Source organism: Aplidium turbinatum, chromosome 4 (assembly GCF_918807975.1).
Source record: "Aplidium turbinatum chromosome 4, kaAplTurb1.1, whole genome shotgun sequence".
In the NCBI taxonomy this organism is placed as follows: domain Eukaryota; kingdom Metazoa; phylum Chordata; class Ascidiacea; order Aplousobranchia; family Polyclinidae; genus Aplidium; species Aplidium turbinatum.
Genome location: NC_137475.1, coordinates 3,192,510 through 3,218,816, shown reverse-complemented (window position 1 = coordinate 3,218,816; position 26,307 = coordinate 3,192,510). Strand labels below are relative to the sequence as shown.

The 26,307-nt window shown below is 38.8% G+C and overlaps 1 protein-coding gene across 1 annotated transcript in view; it reads left to right on the top strand.

The window, feature by feature from the left end:
• The window catches only part of LOC145768377 (uncharacterized), a 94,862-nt gene that overhangs the window by 33,022 nt on the left and 35,533 nt on the right, over window positions 1-26,307 (top strand). Inside the window, exons 19-23 of the mRNA XM_082579861.1 lie at window positions 9,450-9,590; window positions 21,164-21,337; window positions 24,512-24,723; window positions 25,341-25,482; window positions 25,814-25,945. Of these exons, the coding sequence (XP_082435987.1) occupies window positions 9,450-9,590; window positions 21,164-21,337; window positions 24,512-24,723; window positions 25,341-25,482; window positions 25,814-25,945 (801 nt within the window). The remainder of the gene's footprint in view (window positions 1-9,449; window positions 9,591-21,163; window positions 21,338-24,511; window positions 24,724-25,340; window positions 25,483-25,813; window positions 25,946-26,307) is intronic.

The following is a 26,307-nucleotide window of genomic DNA, read 5'->3' as shown; positions in this document are numbered from 1 at the left end:
TATAAACAATAATGCATCATCCAGCATTGTGTCTGCGCTGATTGACTAGACATATTCACGATTTGGCCGAGTTGTGTGAGAATTCTATTCAATTAATCGCATTATTTATTTTAGGTAACATCTGCAAAAATTCAAGTAATTGCAGACTCTGCCTTCATAAGTGTAGTTTAGAAGTAGCCATCTCATATTGAGCCAATCGAATCAATGTAAGATAGAACGCTTTTACTTGATAGCGCGTGTGATATATAGGTTTTATCTAACAACTACTTTCAGTTACATTGAAAGTGAATGAGTAAGCATTATGCAGTTTGTGACAAGGACTGGAAATGTATAATCAGAAAATATAATATCATACAGTATATTGCGTTATGTACATCTAGTAATTTTTATGAACATGGTATCATTTTGCAGGCAGGCGTTTTTATAGGGAAACAAACTTATTTCATAGTTTGATTTATGGCACTTATCCAACTGTTTCATAATGCAAATAGTCGTTTTAGTTGAATTTAGAAAAAAATATAACTTATTACCGCAGACAGATGCAACTTTTTTCATGCTTTAGGCAATCGGCAGTACGGTGAACTATAGTGGTACATAACATAACCCATATGCGGAGTGAATGCAGGGTCAACCCAAGTAATGGAAAGGTTCTTTTTGCATTATGGTGATGGAATTCTTGTAATGCTATTGAACTTCATCTTGTTATAAAAAACTTATATTGTTTGCATTTGCAAGAAATATCAAACTTTTAGATTTTTTTATCACTGAACTGTCGGTTAATAGAATGTTTCTTTATTACCTTAGTTAGGCCTATTGGTAAGTCAGGAAAGTATTTGTTGATGTAACATATGAGGATATTCTAAGAGACCGAGTTATTTTGTAAATAATATTTGATTTTTGGACACCATCAAACTTTTCACACAATACACAAATGCGCATCGAGATATAGTGCTCATAGTTGCGAAAAGTTAGATTGTGATAATTACAACTTGCCTGAGTAGGCCTACAGCAAGGGACAATCAAAATAGATGAAATCGCATTCACGGTAATATAAACGTTTTGCAAACTGCTCTTTTCATTTTCAATTTAATAACAAGAATGACAGCTTGTTTTCACTAAACATATAGGCCTAAACAAATATCAAAAATTATGGATAAACAGCGCATCTATATTTTTCGGTTTAGGTTCAACAATGCATTCTAGCGGTCAAAATGATGGAATATTTGGTAGTTTTGTTGAGACATACCATTGCCCAATCGTTGAATTTACATCAGAGATATTTTTATTAACTGATTATCAGTTTCATGCACATGGTTTCATTCAGCGTTACAATGTTGTTTTTCAAGCCACGTGGCGTTTATGGTCATAACGCAACATTGCAGAAACAGCCAATATTGATACCAGGTAGGCCTACTAATTATTATGCCGCTTTCGTCGAATCTACGTCGCTAAACGACGAAATTGTGCAAATGCCTGTTGGATTTCCCTTCTGCGTGTAGTTTATCATAAACGTGAAAGCATTGCTCAAGAAGCTAATCTGAATCACCGTAGATAACCACAATATTCATATAGTTTCATCATCAGTAAATATGTAAAGTGCACTTCACAATTTTTGACAAAGGTCTGACAATTTATTATATTGCAAAGTTTTGGTTTATTTTTGACTTCTGTAATTACAGTATGTGTAACAGTTTTTTTCTAACTAGTTTCTATGTGACTAACAATTTGTTTCATTATACATTTTCTCAGTGGCGTAGCCAAGGGGGGGGTTTTGGGGGTTACAACCCCACCCTTTGGCACGCGTGTGACGTCACGATATTGTGAATGATGCTTTCAGTCTAAAAAAAATTGCTTAATTTTAAACAAAATTGCATTAAAAGAGCAAGTTTTGCCAATACCAAACATCTTAGCCAGGAATTAGCAACAAGAAAACATAGAGACTTAGCTTTATTTCCGAAAAATGCCGAAGAAAACATGACCTTATCCTTTTGCTATGCCACCAGACACCACAATTTTACAGGAATATTCGTAACTACATTTTTGTTGAAAATGCTCTCAGAATGCACCAAATTCAAAGTAATTTTTCAAAATGTTCTGGGGGAGACCCCCAGACCCCCCGCCGTTGAGTCGTCAAAACCCCTCTTTCAAAATTCCTGGCTACGCTACTGCTTCTTTAGTATTTCAACGCCATTATTAAAACATTTACTTCCTTTTCACTTTTAAATAAAACATGGCAAGGCAAGGATTCAGTGCTGAAGAAATACTGCAACATGTTTTACTGGATTCTGACGACAAAAGCCAGGCGGATGATTTGGAGGATTTATGGCACTCCGATGCAGATGAAGAAGCGGATTTTTCTGCGTCAACTTCCGCAACAGCAATTCCGATTGAGATTGACGACCAGTTGCCTTCTATGGGCGATGTTCAACCGGAGTTTGCGCCACCACGACGGATTATAACATCGAAAAGACTGGTGAACAGCATAGATTCCTCTCTCGACATGAACAACTACGATGATGTTAAGTTTCCCGACACACTGAAGTCTGATACAACTTTTGTAGAAAAGCCAAAGAACAGACAAGAGAGCGGCGTCAGCATTACTTGGTCTAATGCGAGACCGGTGCACAGTGGGAGAAGGGGCCGGGCTAACATTATATCTGGCCCGACTGGTTTTAGAGGAAAAGCCAAAGAAGCCAAGACTCCTCGGCAAGCATGGGAACTATTTTTTTCTTTAAACATCTTGAACATTAGCCTATTGTTCAAGAAACAAATAGAAAAACTGCCACACTCATTTCTCAATTGCCAGAGAGAATTTTAGATGACATTTTGGCCCAATTACTGCTATTTTGGCCCAACCAACAACGAGGAGATGTTGGCCTTTGTTGGATTGGGGTATTTTCGGGGCTTTAAGGACAGGCTGGTCATTCCACAGATGTATTGTTCAATCAGATGCAAGGGCATCCCGTGCTTAGAGCAACAATGAGCAAGAACCGCTTTAAATTTTAATTTCGAACATTTCGTTCGACGACCAAAACACTAGGCCGCAACGTTGGAAGAATGACCGGTTTGCCGCATTTCGAGTCGTTTTTGAAATGTTTAACGAAAACTGCGGCAAACATGTCATTCCAGGTGACTACTTGTCGTTGGACGAAACGCTATACCCCATGAGGACACAAATTGCCTTTAAGCAATATAATCCAAACAAGCCTGCGAAATATGGCCTTCTGTTCAAGTCGGTAAACGCCAGCAGATTCCCATACACATTTGCGGCATCGGTCTATTCAGGTATACCGAAGGAAGAGCCATTTCATTTTTACGTTCGTGGAACAGAAGAAGTGGTAAAAGAAATGGTGATGAGCCTGGAACAACACGGTGACCTTCAAGGCCGGAATATTTCGTATGACCGCTTGTACACCTCCATACCACTCGCGCAGTGGTTACTTGACAGGGGTATAACGTCAGTGTGAACCCTCAACGCTATACGTAGAGGAATACCCCTGGAAGTGAAGCAAGTGAGTGGTAGGGAGGAATTTTCGTACGAAATTTATTGGCAGACGAGTGAGGCTGATCTCAGCCTACATTCTTATGTAGTAAAAACGAAGAGTTCTGGCATGCGGAATATGTTGATGTTGACGACCATGCAACCTCTATTGGGGATTACCAAGGATGACGGCAAAAAGAAGCCAGGCTTGTATAAGCTTTATGACTTCACAATGGGTGGCACCGATATCATCGACCAAAGGATGAGTTCATTCACGTGCAAAGCGAAGTCCCCAAGGTGGACAACTACTGCGTTTGCTTATTTTTTGGATACTTGCCGCGTCAACGCATCTACAGTTTTAGCACTAAATGAAGGGACTGATCCACCCAAGCGAAAATCCTTCGACTTCGGTTGGGAACTTGCCATGGAACTCGTGAAGCCATTCATAAAGTCGCGATCTCTCCAGGGCCTGAACTATCACACCATACATAAGATTGAAGCAGTAATAGGGAAACAACCTTCAACAACAACTCCAAGCGGCAGAAGGGCCACTCTGCCCCAACTATCGTCGACACGACGTAGATGCGACGTATGCAAACAAGCTATTATGGGAGAAGGTGCCAAAGCCAGAAAAAATAAACTACCAAAAAACCGTGGCCAATGTCAGTGCTGTGAAAAGCCTTTATGTCCTGCAAATTCCATACTAGTATGTCAAGCTTGCTTTTGCGCAGAATAAACGATTTGAATGATTGCGGTTTTATAAACATTGGCTTCAACCACAGCCTAAATTAAACGCGGAGCTCAATGAAAGATTTTCCTTTTTTCCTTTCATTAGACAGATAGCTATTTTTACGTTGATTCAACATATCAAGACGTTGAGTACTTGTAATACTTGTAAACATGCGCGGTTTTGCAATTAGATTGCTTATCAAAATCATCTATCCTTTTTCGTATAAAAAGTGGGTCATAAAACTAATCGTAATACTCGATGTAAAATTCAGCATTTTTATATGCTTCTTCTTCGTCGTATGAGCTGTTCTTCTGGACTATATGTTTGGGCATGATGTCATCAGCCACTCGACAGTTTCGTCATCCAGGGCCTTCAGTCCAAGCGCTCCATGTGGTGGTTGGTGGTGGTTTATATGCTGAAACAGTATTGTATTCATATTTTATAAATCCATTTTCTATTTAGAAAATATCAATATAATGCGGTTTGAACATAGCTGAATTTTAGCACGGATACAACGACTGATTTTATGACTTTTATACGAACAAGGACAGAAGAGAAGTAATCTAATTGCAAACCCGCGCATGTTTACATCATCTTGCAATGTTAAATCCACGTCGAAATGATTGTATTAGCGTTGTATTCAATTCCTCGTATTATCGAACTGTAAATGTGCAGCCACTTGTAATTTCAATGTGCCTCATTGCATATTCTTAAATATTTCTGAACTTGTGTGTACATAACCTGACAGAACACAAGTTGCTTTATCATTGAATCAAGTTGAAACACGTTGCTGCAAGAGCCTTGTGCCAATTATTGCTGCAGTCCGGTATTACTGTAACCAAATCAAAATACTTATCAATATTTTGCTGCCAAACTGACATTTTTATCGCATAAACGCCCATTAGGCAGTTAATTCTTTGTAAAGTATTTTTCCAGGTTCACAATGATTTGACGCATAATAAATACTACTTTAAATAAATCTAAATATTGTTTGGATTTTAGTGTGTGATGTATGAATCTTAGAGAGCTTATTGAATCCACAAGAAAATGACCAGAGGCATTACAGATTTTCCTTTTGACGAAAAGCGTTGTGACGTTCTGTAATTAATGAACCGTAACTGTTTTATTTTGAATTTCTTTCTGACTTCTGTTTACGTAGACTCTACGTCGTAAAGCATCATCGACTTTATCGGGTAATCTTACTCCTAGTACTCGCCTTGTATGTAGCCGAGTTCACATTGAACTTACATTGAGAGACGCTGTTGCAACTACAATACATAGCATTTAAACCGCGTTTTTTGTCGCATGATCTTCCATTCGTTTCGTGGATTACATAATAGTATTTGATAAACGCCACCCTGCTTCTTCAGCTGGCTACATTTGTTAATAAAGCGTAGGAGTTGCTGTTCTTGGAACCGAGGTCACAAGATCATAATCCAAATTGGTGTGACACGCGTTCAGAAATCTCATTACTGCATGTAAGTGATGAAGCATTGTTCTTTTAGTCAAGAAGCGAGCTTATGTTTGAGCGTGGGAAAAGTTATTATTTTGCATGAAAAATATAGATTCAAATTGAGATTATGTAACAAAATTTTAATTACAACATTGCAATGCATGTTCTTCATTACTCTACCAAAAAATAATGGGTAAACTCACGCTACAATTGCTTTAATCGCAAAATAATCCAAAAGTCCTAAGTCACCTCAACATTTCAACGTCCATGAGCAGTTCTAAAATTTACATAGTTTTAATTTCCGGATATGCTCAGCGTGAATAATTTTACAAAGTGAATCCCAAATTTTGAAACCGTACCTTAAAAAACAACAGAGATATCACTCCTAAAGCATAAGAAGAATCGACAGCCCCCCCAAAACTGAGCAAGACTCCAGGGAGCCCAACCTTGTAAGGGTTAACCCTTTTGACACATCCAATGAAAGCACTAGTTTTTCCCGACGTTGTACATTTCGTTTTTGTAACAAGACATTTGTTTTTTCGGCAGCCGATTTGTAGCAAGAATTGACAGTGATAGACACGTGTTTCGCCCATGAGGCTGGGCTCATCAGTATCGCACCGTATTCTGCCGCAAATTTATTCGACCACTGCTTTTCGAAAAAAATAGAAATGAAGATGTATTGAACTTTCCCTATTGTTTCAGCGTTTGTGATAAAATGCACAATAGAGAGGGCCGTCGGAAACAGATCGCTTAGCAACTCGAGTTTCTTAGGAGGTTTATCGAGTAAATGGCGAAATCGAAAATTATTTTTTAATTCAACGCCAGGAAGACGGTGCACACTGCACAACCAGGGGCGAGTATAACTGATGAGGACCCGGGGCACTCTAAGATCGTGGGCCCCATGCAAAAAAGTTTTTGCGCCGAGGTGGCGAAAAATCTTTACAAGGTAACTTGAAAATCACCCACACCGTTGCTAATGCCTTTACGCCAAGCTTAGTCGCCACCTTGTGACTGAAAATTAACCTTGAAAAAAAGAGGCAAATTCGCAGAAACTTCAAAGGCTGAAAGAAAATAATTATAATAACACACAATCAATTTTTCCACGTCAGGAGGCCCATCAAAAGAGGGGCCTGGGGCAACTGCACCCTCTGCCCCTCTAAATCCGGGCCTGTGCATAACATGGTCCAACTAATCAGTAAATCACTCCATTTCATGGATATTACCCCTACCAGTGGTGACGTTCTCCGCAATTGCGCCCTATAGTATAAGAAGAAAATCATGAAGAAGGACACCGGAGATTACAAGAAGGAAATGGAGCTGTGCGAATTGGCGGAAGCAGTGGCGACTAAACAAGTATCTACGATTTCGCCACACTGGCAATCATTACGCATGCGAGAGTGATCAAGAAGATTCTGAAGGAATGGGCCATGGTTAAGATGAAGAATAAAATCCCTATGGCGAGAAAAACGGCTGAATGGAAAACTTCATTGAAGATGAGTCTTTGCCTCCACACTCTTATCTACGTCGTTGACGAGAAATTGCTGCACTCACGCGAGGTTGATTTCGTTAAGGACCAACGCGGAGCACGCATTGGTTTCATTGGAAACGTCGATTGGGAGGCGATGAAATCTGAATAGAAGAGGGACGAGCTGAAGGGGAAACTGCTTTCGAGAGAGAAGCTAGAAAACGAGTGGAAGAACGCGAAGCATGTACTCACGACTCGGATGACTACAATACAGAAGAAACTCCCAGAAGGCGCTTCCCTTCAGAGTGCTCGATCGGCAGAGAAGAACTCGAAGAAGAGCAGGACCGATGTACTTTCGATCTTCGTACTATTGCGCGTGAGGCAGAAAGGTATGGAATTCCAAGTCGAACAGCAGCTGCCCTCGCAACCGCAACATTACTGGACATAAAAGATGATTTCAATCCGACGATGGTAGTCGACAAAATCAAGCTCGTTCGTGCACGAAAACGGCTCCGTTTAGAGACGAGTCACTTCGCTTCCAGTTCGTTCGGCACAATAGTTGAAGGCCTATACTTTGACGACAGAAAGGATAAAACCCTTACATTGAATGGCATAACTGGCTATCGTCAAAGATCAATCGAAGCCCTCTACGTGCTGCTGAAATACCCAGGATCTGAATATATCGACCACGTTTCCATTCAAGGGCGTTCAACTGGGAAGGACATTGTCAAAACGATGTTGGCTGCTCTTGAAGTCAAGGGAACTGACGTGAAAGGCATTCGGGTTGTTGGCTGCGACGGAACTGCCATCAATACAGGTAAGCACACAGAAGCCATCACCACCATTGAGCAACATAGCCTATCGGGAGTACGGTGCAATGATCGATTTGCCAGTTTCACCTCAACGAACTCCTGCTTCGGCATCTCTTCGGCGAGCTGGACAGGAAATCATCAGGACCGCAAATCTTCAAAGGATTTATCGGCCGCATCGTTGCTAATCATCATCATCATCTTCATTTTCAGCCTGTGAGAGCCCACTGCAGAGCGTAAGCCTTCCCCTTTCGCTAAAAGATCGTCGCTAATTAAGTGCAAAATCGGAGAATTTGCAGTTGTCGAGTTCGAGAAGATAAAATCCAATCTGACGGAAGTCGATGAGGTGATGGAAATTAGCGGCATTCAAAAGTATCTGCTCGATATCGTGTTGGTCATCGAGGGAAGTCTGTCTCAAATAAGCATTCGATTCCGTGATCCAGGAAAACAAGGTCATGCACGATGGCTTACTCTCGCTTCAAGGATATGCCGACTTTATATTTCGGAGCCAGAACCAACAGATGCGCTGATAGAAATGACGACGTACATCGTTAAAGTTTACGCTCCCATGTGGTTTACTACCAAGCAAAACAAGAAGATTTATCGACAGCAGTGGCCGAGTGGTTAGCGCGTTGGGCTCGCAGTCGAGAGCCTGCATGTTCGACTCCAGCCACCCGCAATTGCTGTTGTTCTCTGGGCAAGAAACTTTACGATAATTACCTCTACCCAGTGATCGATTTCGAGTAATGGGTATTGGGTAGTACCAAATTTAAGTTATAAGCAAAGTAGACAACCGGAAACAGACATTGCCGGCGGCTGCAGCGTGGGTTAAGTGTACGTCGGAAGGCATCTAAATCAATGCGTAAGCTCGCAGTTCATCGGATCCAGAAAGCAATGGACTAGTTACGTACACGGGTGGGATATGTCGTTTCGAAATTCCTAAAGTACTTTGAGTACACAGATTTGACAACAAACTCGTTGCTCCAGTGGAGCGAGCGGAAACTCACTGAACCACCAATTCTATGCAATTTCAGCATCCAACAGCTCACAGAGCTTTTCGTCGAGACCGATGTTCCTACATCGATTGACAGTTTTCCGTGCTGCACACAAGCAGTTGAGCCCGAAATCAAACTTGTCACCGAAGTGAGCGATGAAGCCATCGGCCATGACAGCAGACATGAACTTGCTGACGCGAACTGCTGCTCGCTCACAGCGTTCACGTGTTGAGTCAAAGAAAGATTACATTCTGTGATTGTTTTTGACTGTTTTTGTCGTTTTGTGTATTTTCTATTTTTTTAATTATTTAAAAAAAATTTTTGACGAAAAAATGTTTTTTATCTTATTTGGTTGATATTGACTTTTTTGTGCGTCATTTTCCCTCGGCCTGATCTAAAAAAGGTTTTCAGATTATTTGTTTGTGACCTAAGCCTCCTATCTGAGCCGAGTTGCTAAGTGATTTGACAAAAAAGTGCATTGACGACCCTCCCTAATGCACAACTTTGCTTGTTCAGAGAAATGTCTGACACGTGAGCTTTCGTTGCTTGAAGAAGGGAGGAAATGCCGCAAGATCTGTCAATCAGACAGTGATTGCCGGGGAATGCGAAGAAGATGTCGATGCGATGACGTTTGTGGCATGTCATGTTTCAATCCTGGTGTGTGCGTGATACAATAGTAAAGTAAATTATAACATCCATAGTACATGGTATATTTTGTAACTTAAATAATTTCTGCTGTTCAATTATACATTTGACTTTGACCTCATTGAGGTTACTGCTGTTTAGAGACAAAACTTATCATTGATTTTAACATAACCATTTTCTAATTGTTGTTCTTCTGCGTGGCCGGTCGTTTGGTCGACAGGACGTTTGGTAGACAGTCATTTGGTCGACAGACATTTGGTCGACAAGACGTTCGGTCGACAGACATTTGGTCGACAAGACATTTGGTCGACAAGACATTTGGTCTACAAGACATTTGGTCGACAAGACATTTGGGTTAGGGTTAGACTTAGGGTTAGGGTTAGTTAACCCTAAAATGAATCGTTCTGTTGACCAAATGTCCAGTCGACCAAATGTCCTGTCGACCAAATGTTTTGTCGACCGAATGTCTGTCGACCAAACGTCCTGTCGACCAAATTTCGTCGACCAAATGACTGTCGACCAAATGTCTTGGTACCGTTCTTCTGTGGGGTAGGGTGAAGTGAAAATAACTTTTTCGCAAAATTCAAAAGCATAGCCCCCTAAAAAGTTGCTTTTGTTCATGAAAAACACATTTGTAAAAAAAATAAATAAAAAAATAATGTCTTGATGAAGCTCAATCCACAAATCAAAGATGGCCGCTAACTTTGATTGAAAATACAGTAAAATCACCATAACTTGCCAATACTTGCCCAATTTTCATCATATTTCAACAAGCTTTCCTCTTTCATGTCATAAAACACTAGAAATACATATGATGACAGCGTAAGCAAATTAAGACGTCACCAAATCCAATATGGCCGCCAAATTTAGTTTTTCACATTTCCTATCCATGTTACACACTTTTTTTTTATTTGCTCCAACGTTTGACAGTTATATGGTTATGCTGTCTTCTGTCGTGGGTAGCCTACGATTGTTCCTCTTGATAATAGTAAATACAGATGGAAGCTTCATTTAGTATGTTATTCATCTAGAAATTAAAAATACCTTCAATAATTGCAACAGAGTAGGATAGGACGTTTAGCCGTTAAGCCGTAGAATTAACGTTTCCAGTTCACGCCACGTGGAAGCAGTCATACATGTGAACCTTTTAGGGGACAAACCGGGGATGGAATACGTTTGTCGCCCAAAGGCATTCTAGGAATTCTAAGGGATATGAATTTCACCCCAGAATGACCTGTTCAATGTAACCTTCACTGAAATTCTAAACTTTGAAATCAGCCTTGTTGTCAAACTTTGGCATTTTGCGCCTGCTCTCTAATCGAGCCCTAATGAAACCATCTCTGTTATCTTCTCCTCAAACGGAGCCTGAAGCCTCTGTCACAAGTTTAACATGGCGTTCCACAGCCTTGTTATGACAGGGGAAACTTTCAACTGTGAGAGGACTCATCGTGAATGGATTTGTTTTGATCATATTAATCAAATCTTCATTGCTAAGGTTCTTGGTGTGGAGAGGTTCAGTGATATCTTCGGTCTGCCAGTCAATTATTTCTATACTTTTCCTAGCGTGAAGGTTCAAGATTGGCACTCTAAAAACTCGCACTGTACATCTGCTCTTGCGTTCTCTGGACTTCAGTATTCGCCTGAGAGCCAGTTCTCTGAAACCGATGTTGTCGTCTGCCAACATTGCCAGCAGAACGTTTTCAGGGTGCGCAAAAAAGGCATATCTCTGGATAGCATTCATAACAATTTCCTTAAGCTCATCCTCAAAATATCTGCCCTTTTCTGTCATGTTGTAGACATGTTTTGCTCCATCTGTACACAAAGATTCCTTTTTAATAAAGAACCACATCGGTGCATACACTTTCAAAGTAAAGGTGACAACAGTCTTCCATTCTATGGACGGTGCTTCTGTTGAAATATACAACCGCAATATGCAATTTGTTAAAGTCAGCCATCTTGCTTGATTAATTGTACCAGGGCATTTGAGTGAAAGGTCCAAGGAGCAACAACCTTTGCTAATGGCCAGACAGATTTCAAACAAATACTTCTGATCGGTGCTTAAGTCTTTGGGTTGCAGTATGTGCTCTAAATCAGAAGGTATTTTGTCAAAATTTACCAGTGGTTGACGGTCACAGGTGTGAACGGCTTTGCCGATTGGTCCTGCAAATCCATGGGGGCCAGTAGTTGGACCATCTATCTTCTGAAAAAGATACCTCAGAGGAATCTCATTTGCATGCAACAGGCAGATACACCATTGTAATGGTCTACCTAGTGACTCTTCAATTAATCGAATGACTCCTTTCTTTACATCAGAATTGACGACAGTTCCATCAGTACCAATTACATTGAGTTCATTTGTATCTACCCTCCTTTTTTCTAAATAATCTAACAACTTTGAAGCTATCTCAGCCCCTGTCCCGTTACTTGCACAAACATGCCCGAAGTAAGATGATCCTGGTTCTGCTATAATTGTTATGTGTTCCTCTGATATTATTTTACGGTGAAATTTGCCATCAATCTCGTTTGCATTAAACATTGTCTTATCTTTTCGGCCATCAATATATAAACCTGCAATCTTTGTGCTGGCTTCACCTGACAAAGCTGTGCGTTTCTTCATCCTTTTCCTGCGAACTTTGCTTCTGTCGATCACCAAAGAATTGCCGCCTTGAACATCAGCAAGAACATAACTCGCTATGGCTGCTGCTGCCCTATCTGAGACTCCACATCTGTCACAAATGGTTGCCATTGTTTGCAAAGATTTGGGGAAGACCTTTCTCTTCTTTGGACAGGAAGCATCTATATATGTACCACTATTGTTAGGACATTCTATGTCACTGTTACTTTCACTATGATAAACCTGAGATGATGCAGACGACTGAATTGCATAACTTTTTGGGGTCATTTCACAATGCTTTAACAATGTTCTCCTTTTGTTTCTTTTTTTTAGCTTTTGTGTTTCTGCTTTATCAATATTACCAATAATAATTTGCCTGGCATTTTTTTGATCTATCAGAAATTCCTCTTCGACATTAGGCAATTTACACTCTTTCTCACACTTGTAGTTATACAAGTTAGCACACTTGCAAGCCGAAACGTCAAATAGATGGTCAGCTTTCTCCTTGAACTTGCAAAGTCTTTCTTTGTAACTGTCTTTGTCTTTATCTCGCTTATGGTTCTTCAGAATAAGCCTGTATTCCTTGTAGATTGAGTCCATCATTTGTTCCATCCTAAGATACGTCACAATAGGGATTGATGCCTTGTGCCACAAGTCTGCTACTTTGCTTAGTACTACTCCTGATATTTCTCTATGTGGGCGATTCGTCCTCAATTCATTCTTCATTCTCTGCTGAGTAAAATTGTAGAATTTTATTATATCTCGATACGTTGGAAGCATATTCTCTGGCACCTTAGCTGATGCACCAATAACACAGAATGCATTTTTCCTTAATACTGCCATATTATCTCTGAAGTGATAAAAAAAGTTGATTTCTGTACTGTATAAATAATGCATTTATGCAATATAAAAATAGTATTTATGCATTTCGTCTCAAACGAAGGGAGAACTACAGTCGTGTCCAATCATCCATATTAATCGACTCAAGCAGGAAAAAGCATACAATTTCAGTTATTGAGTTATGATACGACTACGCTTTTTTGGGGTAATATCTGCCATATCAACTGACTAAACCTAAACCGTAAGCAACTCAATCTTAAACAGAATAACGTGCACTTGAATTAGTAAAGCATATCCTGAAGAAAAATCCTTTGTGACGTCATAATATCACATTATGTTGCAATAATATATTCTGGAATTATTCTTGTCTTTAGGTATGTAATGAAATTACGCTTTTCTGATTCGCGTGTGTGACGTCATTGTTATTTTGTTTCGGACGCAGGCATTCTTTCTTTATTGGTACACGTGGTGTTTTGTGTTTTCAACTAGTTGCAGTCTTGAGTTTGTTAGCAGGTGTTAGGTTCCTATGTTTACAGAGTAATGATGTTCTTTTCTGTTTACGCATGTATTTATGTTCTGTATTTAGATATCTTACTTTTAAGTTGATTAAAACTTCAGTAAGTGAAATGTCTGGTTATTGTAACAGAACAATTTAATCAACTTATTTGAAAATGGAAAGCAAGTTTTATAAACCTAACGTCTTCAAGGCTGATCCAAGTTCTGCGCAAACCAAGAAAACCTGGCTACATTGGTACAAACAATTCACGGGATTCTTAGAAGGTACACCGGAGGCGACTGATGTGGACATTGGACAAGCTAAGATGCCTGATTGCGCATGTAGAATGTAGATGCCGACGTTTATGACTATATTAGTGAGTGCGACACGTTCGACAATGCAGTCGCTACACTACTTGCTCTTTATGAGAAACCTATCAACAGTGGTTTCTCACGTTATCAATTGAAAACTTGCAAACAAGAAATAAGTCAATCGCTAGATAACTATCTACAAAGCCAAAAATTGTGATTATAGACAGGTGACGGCAACAGAATATCGAAACGAAGCTATATGCGAAACGTTCATTTCTGGTATTGTCTCTCACGAAATTCGACAGCGTCTTTTGGAAAACAACACCCCAGAGACCACAACGCTAGAAGCTATTTTCAAGCAAGCTCGTTCTCTAGAATTTGCTCATCGAAACTCCGAACAATATGACAGGCGGTTTGTGTCAAAGCCGATTCCTGAGTATCATGATGAACCCAGTACTGCTGCTATTCCAAACCAACTTGCGGGTAGTTCCAATCAATTTAGATTCAAATCAAAATGTGGATATTGTGGAAGTTTTCCAAAACATGCTCGGTCGCTATGCCCTGCCAGAAAAGTCAAGTGCTACAAATGCAACGCTTACGGAACACTACGCGGTGGTTTGTCGCACGAGTTGGAAAAAGTCTTCTGCAATGGAATCGCTCGCGGTGATGTCATCATCGGAACCAACAGGAGACCCCCCCGACAAAGGTAAATGTTAGAATTAGCATCAATGACATTTGGACTAATGCATTAATTGACACCGGATCCAGTTTAAGCCATGTGGATAAAGAGTTTGTTCGAAGGCATAACCTTGTAGTTCACTCTCAATCATGTAAAATTGGAATGGCGATAAAAGGAAAAGCGTCAAGTAGTGAAGGCTATTGTCAAGTAAACATTGAGCTCGAGCAACGCAAATATGTTGATGTCAATCTAGTGATTTTGAAACACTTAATGACTGACGTAATTTTGGGCCAAGACTTCTTAAAACAACATGAGTCAATAAAAATTGACTCATGGAAAAATTAAGACACCTCTCATGCCAAAACTTTTTGAATATTTGACTGCAAATTGCAAACCTATTGCCACAAAATCAAGAAAACAATCTATTACCAATGAACAATTTATTGGAAATGCCATTCAAACACAACTAGCTAATAGAATAATTCGTCCCAGTACCTCCCCATGGAGAGCCCAAGTTCTTGTTGTGTTTGAGAAAAATGAAGAAATTTACCGGAAAAGAATGTGTGTGGATTATAGCCGCACAATTAACAAATTTACTGATTTAGACGCTTACCCATTACCCAATATGCAAGATCAAGTAAATAAAATTGCACAATACACGTTCTTCAGCACACTCGATCTCAAAAGTGCTTATCATCAAATTGAAATTCCCGAAGCTGATCGCTTGTACACCGCTTTTGAAGCAAATGGTCAACTGTACGAGTATAATGTCATTCCATTCGGCTTAACTAACGCGGTGCCATGGTTTCAAAGAATTATAGATGACATTATTAATCGACATTCTTGTAAAAGTACTTTTGCTTACTTAGACAATGTAACAGTGTGTGGCAAAACAAAACAGGAGCACGATGAAAATCTGCGTCATTTCCTGGATGTTGCTAAAGACTGCAACCTTACTTTTAATGAAAAGAAGTGCAAGTACTCATGTGAAACGATTGATCTTCTAGGGTATAGAGTTCAAAATGGAACTATAATCCAGATCCAGGAAGAGTAAGGCCCCTCCTTCAAATGCCTGTGCCCCGAAGTGCAAAGGCTCTACGACGAATTGTCGGGCTATTTGCATACTATGCACGTTGGATGCCGAAGTATTCGGATAAAATAAAGCCTCCAACGGAAACAGCATCATTTCCATTGACTCAAGATGCTGAAAACGCGTTTAAAAACTTAAAACAAGTGTTGGCGGATGCAACGTTGCAAGCTATTGATGAAAATTTGCCTTTTTGTGTTGAAACCGATGCGTCGGACGTAGCACTGTCAGCAATACTTCAACAAAACGGTAAACCGGTTGCATTTTTCTCTCGCACTTTGAATCGAAATGAGAAGCATCATGCAAGTGTTGAGGAAGAGGCCACGGCAATAGTGGAAGCTGTTCGAAATGGTCGCATTTTCTCCACGGCCGTCGTTTTAGCCTCGTCACCGATCAAAATTCGGTAAAGTTTATGTTTGACAACAAAAATCATGGCAAAATTAAAAACGATAAAATTCTCCGATGGAGAGCTGAACTTTCACAATTTTCTTACGACATTATCTATTAGGGTGGCTCGTTTTTGAACTTTTTTTTCAAATTCTCTCGGGGTAGTGGGGAAATGGTGCCAATGTGTGAGAAAACGCTCATGACAAAATTTGAGATTCGTAACAAATTGTCTTCAGCCTCCTCATGGGGCCTAAAAATTGAAAAATGGGGTCAAAACGGATTTTTTTTCAAAAATATTTTTAGTTCGGGTAGATACAATATTGTTTAGATGTATCTAATTAGTCTAAGAAAAAAAATTGGAGTCATTTGAACTATTCCTTCAGCTTCCTCACAGCTTCTGAAAATTTCCATTTTGCTGAAAATTTTGCATTTTTGTGGGTGGTAACATGATACATAATTGCGATAGACATTTTGCCAGCTATAAAACGTCATTGTATTTTTCTTTATAGACCTGCCCTGAGCTGTTGAGTCATTTTTTAATGAAATTGGGTTAATTTGGTAGGAAAAAGTGACGTCTTTTATTTGAATTTACGTCACTGACGAAGTTTGTAGTTAGGAACCACAAATAAAAATGCAAAATTTTCAGGAAAAGCAAAATTTTCAAAAGCTGTGAGGAAGCTGAAGGAATAGTTCAAATGACCCCATTTTTCGATTTTTGGGCCCCATGAAGAGGCTGAAGACAATTTGTAACGAATCTCAAATTTTGTCATGATTGTTTTCTCACTCATTGGCACCATTTCCTCACTACCCCGAGAGAATTTAAAAAAAAAGTTCAAAAACGAGCCACCCTATTATCTATAGGCTTGGGACTTTGAACGTAGCACCAGATGCTATTTCATGAGCATATTGTGCCAGCACAACAGACACTACACTGTACGAAATTCACGACAAATTATGTCACTCAGGGGTGACAAGAATGTTTCATTTTATTCGTATGAAAAATTTACCGTATTCAGTTGAAGACGTTTGACTGCTAATTGTGAAGTATGCTGTGAAGTAAAGCAACGATTTTATAAGCCACCGAATGCTACTTTAATCAAATCTACCCAACCGTTTGAGAGACTGAACATAGATTTTAAAGGCCCGATACCATCAGTTTCTAAAAATCGTTATTTTCTTACTATTGTGGATGAGTATTCTCGCTTTCCGTTTGTATTTCCTTGTGCTGATACCAGTGGCGATACTGTCATTTCATGTTTGCATAATTTGTTTTCAGTGTACGGTACGCCTAGCATTATCCATTCCGATAACGCCAAAGCGTTGAAATTTTCTAAGAGGTTAAAAGAGTACTTGAGAAATTTGTCTGTTGCGACTAGTTTCACTTCTGTGTATAACCCCCAAGGCAATGCTCAATGTGAACGTTACAATGGTATTGTGTGGACTGCCATAAAACTGTGTTTAAGATCGAAAAATTTACGTACCGCCCACTGGGAAGCTGTGTTACCCAAGGCTTTGTATTCAATCCGATCATTGCTTAATACTGCCACAAACGAAACCCCTCACGATCGCTTGTTTAAGTTTTCGCGACGATCATCGTTTGGCACTTCTGTCCCGACTTGGCTCGAAGATGGCCCTGTGTATGTCAGACGGCATGTGCGAAACAGTAAATATGAACCTCTTGTTGACAGTGCCGAGATTTTCGAAAGTAATCCGAATTATGCCCGTGTACGTTTCGAAAATGGTCATGAAGCCACTGTATCTGCCAGAGATCTTGCTCCCACAGGACATTCGTCTTCACCTCCGTCACAAGAGGGTGTGCTTGAACCTGATAGCATGGGAGTTAGCCCAGCAGATAATAGGCCTACCGACTTACCGCTTGCCGAAGTTGACGACTCGCCCAAAAAGGTTCTGAAAGCACAAACTGAAGTGGGTTGGCGATCATCAAGAGAACGTAAACCTGCTGATAGGCTATCTTACTAAATGTGTTCTCTTTAAACTACTGTGTATTATATTGGGTATGTATTCGCTATTAATATTCTCACTATTTTGGTGGAGGAGATTGTAACGAAATTGCGCTCTTCTGATTCGCGTGTGTGACGTCATTATTATTTTGTTTCGGACGCAGGCATTCTTTCTTTATTGGTGCACGTGGTGTTTTGTGTTTTCAACTAGTTGCAGTCTTGAGTTTGTTAGCGGGTGTTAGGTTCCTATGTTTACAGAGTAATGATGTTCTTTTCTGTTTACGTATGTGTTTATGTTCTGTATTTAGATATCATACTTTTAAGTTGATTAAAACTTCAGTAAGTGAAACGTCTGGTTATTGTAACAAAACAAGGTATATCTGATACATCGATAAAAACAATTTTGTTTTTTGCTGTTGAAAACATTAACTTACGACACATTGCAATATAGGCTAACTGAAAAACATGGCTTGAGTCAATTAATATGGACACAACTGTAACTATTTCTGGTATAAGATGAACACATTTGAACAGATAATTATAAATTGAAGACAAATGTACGACTAGTCCAATTGATGTCAAGTTATCTTGTTGTGTATCGCGATTTCGAATAATAAATTCTCTTCAGCACAACTTTATAACAGGCATAGTAAAATCTTCAGTAGGTCAGTTTAAGAATGCAGCAGTTAAATTTAGAAAGAAATCAACAATAGTGTTTTTCGGTTGCTAAGAAACAAATAAATTTAGTCTGCGAGCAGTAGTGACAATATTATGTAAATTATGAAGGGAATTAAGTCATACATTAGTAAAACGGAGTGACAACGCCAGGGAGGGATTTTGGGGAGGCAAGCCATCCTCGCACAAAAGTGACACAAAATTGCCCTATAACGGATCAAATTGATACAGTCACTATCAATTAAATGCAAAAATAATGAAAAAGGCAATATAACGCAAGAGAACAACTGCACGCCCAGCAAGCTGATGCAAGAGAGAGGCCCAATTACGGATCCATAGGATGCACTGCCAAATAATTATAAATTGAAGACAAATGTACGACTAGTCCAATTGATGTCAAGTTATCTTGTTGTGTATCGCGATTTCGAATAATAAATTCTCTTCAGCACAACTTTATAACAGGCATAGTAAAATCTTCAGTAGGTCAGTTTAAGAATGCAGCAGTTAAATTTAGAAAGAAATCAACAATAGTTGCATCAGCTTGCATCAGCTTGCTGGGCGTGCAGTTGTTCTCTTGCGTTATATTGCCTTTTTCATTATTTTTGCATTTAATTGATAGTGACTGTATCAATTTGATCCGTTATAGGGCAATTTTGTGTCACTTTTGTGCGAGGATGGCTTGCCTCCCCAAAATCCCTCCCTGGCGTTGTCACTCCGTTTTACTAATGTATGACTTAATTCCCTTCATAATTTACATCATATTGTCACTACTGCTCGCAGACTAAATTTATTTGTTTCTTAGCAACCGAAAAACACTATTGTTGATTTCTTTCTAAATTTAACTGCTGCATTCTTAAACTGACCTACTGAAGATTTTACTATGCCTGTTATAAAGCTGTGCTGAAGAGAATTTATTATTCGAAATCGCGATACACAACAAGATAACTTGACATCAATTGGACTAGTCGTACATTTGTCTTCAATTTATAATTATTTGGCAGTGCATCCTATGGATCCGTAATTGGGCCTCTCTCTTGCATCAGCTTGCTGGGCGTGCAGTTGTTCTCTTGCGTTATATTGCCTTTTTCATTATTTTTGCATTTAATTGATAGTGACTGTATCAATTTGATCCGTTATAGGGCAATTTTGTGTCACTTTTGTGCGAGGATGGCTTGCCTCCCCAAAATCCCTCCCTGGCGTTGTCACTCCGTTTTACTAATGTATGACTTAATTCCCTTCATAATTTACATAATATTGTCACTACTGCTCGCAGACTAAATTTATTTGTTTCTTAGCAACCGAAAAACACTATTGTTGATTTCTTTCTAAATTTAACTGCTGCATTCTTAAACTGACCTACTGAAGATTTTACTATGCCTGTTATAAAGTTGTGCTGAAGAGAATTTATTATTCGAAATCGCGATACACAACAAGATAACTTGACATCAATTGGACTAGTCGTACATTTGTCTTCAATTTATAATTATTTGGCAGTGCATCCTATGGATCCGTAATTGGGCCTCTCTCTTGCATCAGCTTGCTGGGCGTGCAGTTGTTCTCTTGCGTTATATTGCCTTTTTCATTATTTTTGCATTTAATTGATAGTGACTGTATCAATTTGATCCGTTATAGGGCAATTTTGTGTCACTTTTGTGCGAGGATGGCTTGCCTCCCCAAAATCCCTCCCTGGCGTTGTCACTCCGTTTTACTAATGTATGACTTAATTCCCTTCATAATTTACATAATATTGTCACTACTGCTCGCAGACTAAATTTATTTGTTTCTTAGCAACCGAAAAACACTATTGTTGATTTCTTTCTAAATTTAACTGCTGCATTCTTAAACTGACCTACTGAAGATTTTACTATGCCTGTTATAAAGTTGTGCTGAAGAGAATTTATTATTCGAAATCGCGATACACAACAAGATAACTTGACATCAATTGGACTAGTCGTACATTTGTCTTCAATTTATAATTATTTGGCAGTGCATCCTATGGATCCGTAATTGGGCCTCTCTCTTGCATCAGCTTGCTGGGCGTGCAGTTGTTCTCTTGCGTTATATTGCCTTTTTCATTATTTTTACATTTGAACAGGTCTGCAATACGCACTCATACCAATTGAAGAAGAGAACGTAGCCTATATAACTATAAAAAAATGAAAGAAGAAATAGTTGAAATGGAAAAAATGCAAGAAAAACATAATTTGGCGGCCATATTGGATTTGGTGACGTCGTAATTTGCTCACGCTGTCATCATATGTATTTCTAGTGTTTTATGACATGAAAGAAGAAAGCTTGTTGAAATATAATGAAAATTGGGCAAGTATTGGCAAAATTATGGTGAAAGTTACAGTATTTTCAAGCAAAGTTGGCGGCCATCTTTGATTTGTGGATTGAGCTTCATCAAGACATTATTTTTTTATTTATTTTTTTCACAAATGTGTTTTTCATGAACAAAAGCAACTTTTTAGGGGGCTATGTTTTTGAATTTCGCGAAAAAGTTATTTTCACTCCACCCTACTGTGGGGTTTGCAGTGGCGACTTGTAGACTACCTGCAATTCCCAGCAATGGAAACATAGATGGTGGTAACTTATACGGACAAGTACTAACCTACTCTTGTAACGATGGATATATCTTGATCGGAAATCAGAACCGGACATGCAGATCTGATAGAAAATGGAGTGGGCAAAGTCCGACTTGCATGGAAAGTAAGTCGTTCTTTATACATTTGCTGTTATTTAATTAAAGATTTGAGATTCAACAATTGAAGACCCTGAATTTGAGTCAGTGATAAATTAACTATATATCTTTCATTATGTTTCATAATTAAAGACCTGAGTTAATGAACTATTTTAGTCCAAAATACGGCTTTAGAGTAATAGCACGTTTACGTTATTTTAAAGTTGTTTAATCTTTTATTTCTATGCAAATATCAGCATATGGCATGTGTTATAGCAAAACTAAGTCGTTTTATACAAATTTGCACAATCCCAGCCATTGATAATGATAGAACATGTTTTTGATGTTGACTTAATTTCCACAAAATGCGGCTTAACTAAGTAGTTTTTAAACTCATGTCTTCAATTGCTCTATTTTTATTTTTCAAATCTTTTTTATTTTAACTTGAAAGCGACGTGCTCCCACTAACGGTTGTTTAATTCATGCAATGTAAAATGAACCCTGTTTGCTTGCTTTTTTGAACTGCGAACCTGGCACACTATCTCGGTAGCCACTTTAACGTGACAACTTTTGTAAGAGTTTGTAAAGCATGAAATAATCAGAACATGGTTTATGTGGCTACCGTCCAATTGCGACCCATCTAGCACTCTGCCAGGGAGTTGATCAATGCTTTGAACATTGCTGGGTAATAATAGAAGAAAAAAGGAGTTGTGACAGGGGTAGAAATCTAACCCACCTTATCGAAGATGCCATCATCAACAGGAAACAACAGCAAAAACGTCCCTGAGCTTGTTGCTTAACCACCACTACGGAGAAACTATTTTGCATTTTTCACATAACTAACGAAATAAAGGCAGTGTTGGAGCCAACTGCTGACAATTGGTAAGGCAAAGTTCGACGTGGTCCTTGACTTTTGCTATCGTGACATGATTGGCCAGTCGGGAGGCTGTAAGTAAGCTATGTCATGGTAACGAGAATGCAACTCGACTGGAAAAGTTTCCGTAAGCTTATCCCTATTCTTATGGACAAGGATATTTCCTTCGGTGGTCGAATACACATGCATAATATGTATGTAAGGAATGTTCTACTGCATGCACGTGAGACATGATGCACCACTGTTGAAAAGCAAAATCGACCATGTTGCAATGATAATTGCCGTGGAACGATGAATCAATTCCAAGTGCCTTTCTAACCGGGTGACGATGGAAAAGCTGAAATCCAGGTTTGGCATCCATCAGCTTGAAGATGTCATGAGATAGAGAAGGCTGCATTGGTACGGACAGTCGGACACGTGCAACGCATGGAAGAAGAGTGGCCGAAGAAAAATCAGTTTTCTAACTTCCATGGAAATAACCCTTGTGAGTGTCCTAAGAAGCGTTGACTAGACTACATTGGAGAAGATCTACGGTTAGCAAAACCGCTGATTTAGTCTCGGTCGACCCTCGGGGCCGGTGGAACGGAGAATGCCATCACAGAATAGAAGATTGTTGGCCACCAACCTTCGCATTACGGGGAACAGGAGACGTTAAATCGTAGAGATGGATAGAGACATAAACAATAAAAAAACGCACTTTTCGTATCCCCCGTAGCCGTAGTCTATAAGGAAAGCATCATATTATGTTATTTTATTGTCAGTTATATGAATAAAGACTAAAGAAACACAATGGTTTTGTTATTTACCTATGAAAACAACATTACTTTTGAGTCATTCTAGAAAGGGGTGCGAGAACTTGTCAGTGATTTCAAAGTGGTGCCAAGGATGAACAAGGATAAGAACCACTGCTTTAGTTAGAACTACTGTTTGATATCTGATTGAAAGGAGGTTTGAAAGGCAGCTATTGGAAGGTTTGAAAGGCAGTTGTTGATGATGATGATGATGGCGTATGAGCGATCTTTCCAGGCTAGATTGGAGGGCAGGAAATCATCAGCCACTCAGCAGTCTCGTCGTCCAAGACCCTCAGACCATGCGCACCGTGTGGAGACCGGTGGGTTAGGCAGTGGTGGATGACATGGTCTGCGATCTGTTCCGTGGCACCACACTCGCATTCTGATGAAGGAGCCAGGCCCCACTTGTGCATGTCCAAACGAAAGCGGCCGACGCCAGTTCGCAGGCGGTTAAGCCTGGTCTACGCAAGCCAACACTACTCCAAATTCCACAACGACATTTTACAAACCAGACCCAAGCTAGAACATTGCTTCGACGTCACCTTCACAGAACAACCATCCACCGATTTACTCAACCTACATGAAAATAAATGGCAAACAATTACCAAAGCAAAAATTAATATTCAAAAAATGATCACATCTTTTGTTAAATAAACCCTGTCACTCCTTCCGTTTTTCAACTTTTGTAGACTGCTTAGTTGTAGTCTATTCATTTACTTATGACGTAACAATTAATTTTGCAGTTCTGCATTTTGAATTTATCTTAGTTTAAACATTAGTTAATTTGGTCAGTATTTTGTCAGTAAGTAATTTAGTCAATTTTTTCAATAGTCTATATTTAGTCAATTTTAGTCAATCAGTAAATTTAGTCAGTAAAAAAGTTTTTTTTTGTGCAGGGAGCTGTCAGGTTACCACTTCAATATCGCTTGATGTAGTTAATTCTGTAGATACAGTTCTAGGTAATTTGATGTACGGTAGTTAATTCTTTTCGTCATTATCGGTTAAGCCCAGTCTTTATACAATTTGTCATTTTAATCAATATTTTTCGTATTGTTGAATAATGTGTTTCTGGTTAGGCTTATGATGGTAAGCGTTACAATTGTATACCATACTCTTTCGTGACATTTTCCTTTTATTGCGTCTTTGATTGTTAGTTTTTTCCATTAATTCTTTAATGTAGCTAGAGTAAAACGTTTTTTCATTCCTTTGCACTTTCATCATTTGAATTTTGTGCTGTTTGCTTCCAGCTTAGCTTAACTGAAGATGATCTAGCTACTAGCTGATCGAAATCGATTTTTAGCAATATATGATTGAACTGACTCGTGTGAGAATAAATTTCTTTGCTTTACAAGACATGTAACCGAGTCGTTCATATCAAGCATTGTTGTGGGTTTGACACCTGTCAGAAGATACTTCATTTTCTTGATGTTCAGTAATATTAGCTTTGCAAAATAGCGGAGCATAATCTAGGCTATACAATGTATTTTTAAAATTAAGCACTTTCAGATAAGCTAATGGCTACGTGCTTTATTTTGTAGATTCTCGTGTGAGAGATACCGCTTTAGAAGCCTTTGGAACGCCTTCTCAAAGCAGTCAAAATATTTTATCTTCTCTTCCTTCGGTTAGACGTTTTATTAGAACAAAAGACAAAGCGAGCCATGAAATATATTTTCTGTTTGATCTTTCAAAGAGCGTGAATGATGACACCTTAAATAACTTCCTCACGTTTGCTGTGAAACTAATTGAGAGGGTGAGAGGATGCCAAATTTTGTCAAAGAGAATATTTTGTACCTTGAAACGTCTACAGCACTACAGCATTTTGAGTTGTTTCATTTTACACATATTTGTTTACAGTAAATTAAAAAAGAGAAGATGTACTTAAAACCACCTGTCGGATTGCCCCATGGTGAAATTGGGTGAATGAGTGAGATGTTTGTAGGTACATCCTCTCTTTTACTAAAATTATTTGTATAAGATTACTCTTTTCGTCTTACTGTATAAGAATTTGGTTGCTGTCTCGTATGCAGGAATATTCACAGTTGTTATAGACCGGAAAGCAAGAAAATCCAATTTTTGCAACCAGTATTAAAAACGTCGTACAAGTATTCTTAGCACCTAACCTGTAAACATTCATTATGTACAGCCGGACACTCGGACAGTCAAGGCATGCCTTACTGTATGTATTCCGATACAATAGTTTCAAACGTTATTTTGGGTTGAATAATAACTAAAGTTTGTTTCAAATGCCTTGCCATATTTTCCTTGACCAACGTAATGAAATACTGGATGCATCTACAAATGAAAAAAACGTAATAATATGAATATAAGCATTCAACATTAATACTTGTTTATATTTCATTGTTGCAGCTCAAATCTAACGCATCTGGGGTAATTAATTATGGTGTCGTGGTATTCGCTTCAGAAGTCAAAGTCATAATTGACACACAAAACCAGCAGCCAAGTCCAGAAGTAGTCATAGAAAATATATTAAAAATAAGTTTACAACGACGTAAGTAATTGTAGTGTTTAGTGTAGGTGCTGTGCCTTGGTATTTATGTACGTTCCACGGCTATCTTTGCTATGTTCACAACGATATTGAAGAATAAATTCGTATATTGCGAAATCAGATTCATGGCGTAAACAGACTCAATTCAGTTTCATGTTTGATTCCCGACCATCAAAATGTAATATAAGAAAAGTTCATAGTCGCTAACAATGACGGATTGTAACAATTGCAACTCTCGAGACGTAGAAGAAACATAATATGATAAAGTTCATTTATCTGGCACAACTCTTTTGAAACACTTTTGAAATATTTTTATTTGGCTAATTTGTTTCAGCAAATATCCAGAAGAAGATACGCAAAGGAACTAACACGGAAGCAGCCCTCCGGGAAGTTGCATCTCAAATTGCGTTTTCCTATGAACAAGATGAAAACCAAAAGGAAAGACACGTTTTTGTCTTTACAGATGGTGAGTCTGCCATGAGTAGTTTAAGCAGCTTAGAGTTACACATTTTATGAACTTTTACTTTTTTAGAATGTTTATTTTATTACATCATGTGACTGTTTACAACTCTGTCCTTCCAATTTTTTTTGTAGTATTAAGGCGTGGCGTTGGTTGATGATTAACAGTGCAGTTAAAAATTATAAAATTGCGTGAATTTTTGTAATGTAAACACCAAACATAAAATTTTTGAAAAAAAAAATATGAAAAAGTCAGTGTGCTCATAATTTCTGACAACATTTCCAATTAAATGGAAGAGGAGACAACGAGCCATTATATGCCAAAAGCTGGGCCGATAAAAATGTGTCCGCTTTATTTGTAAATTCCTC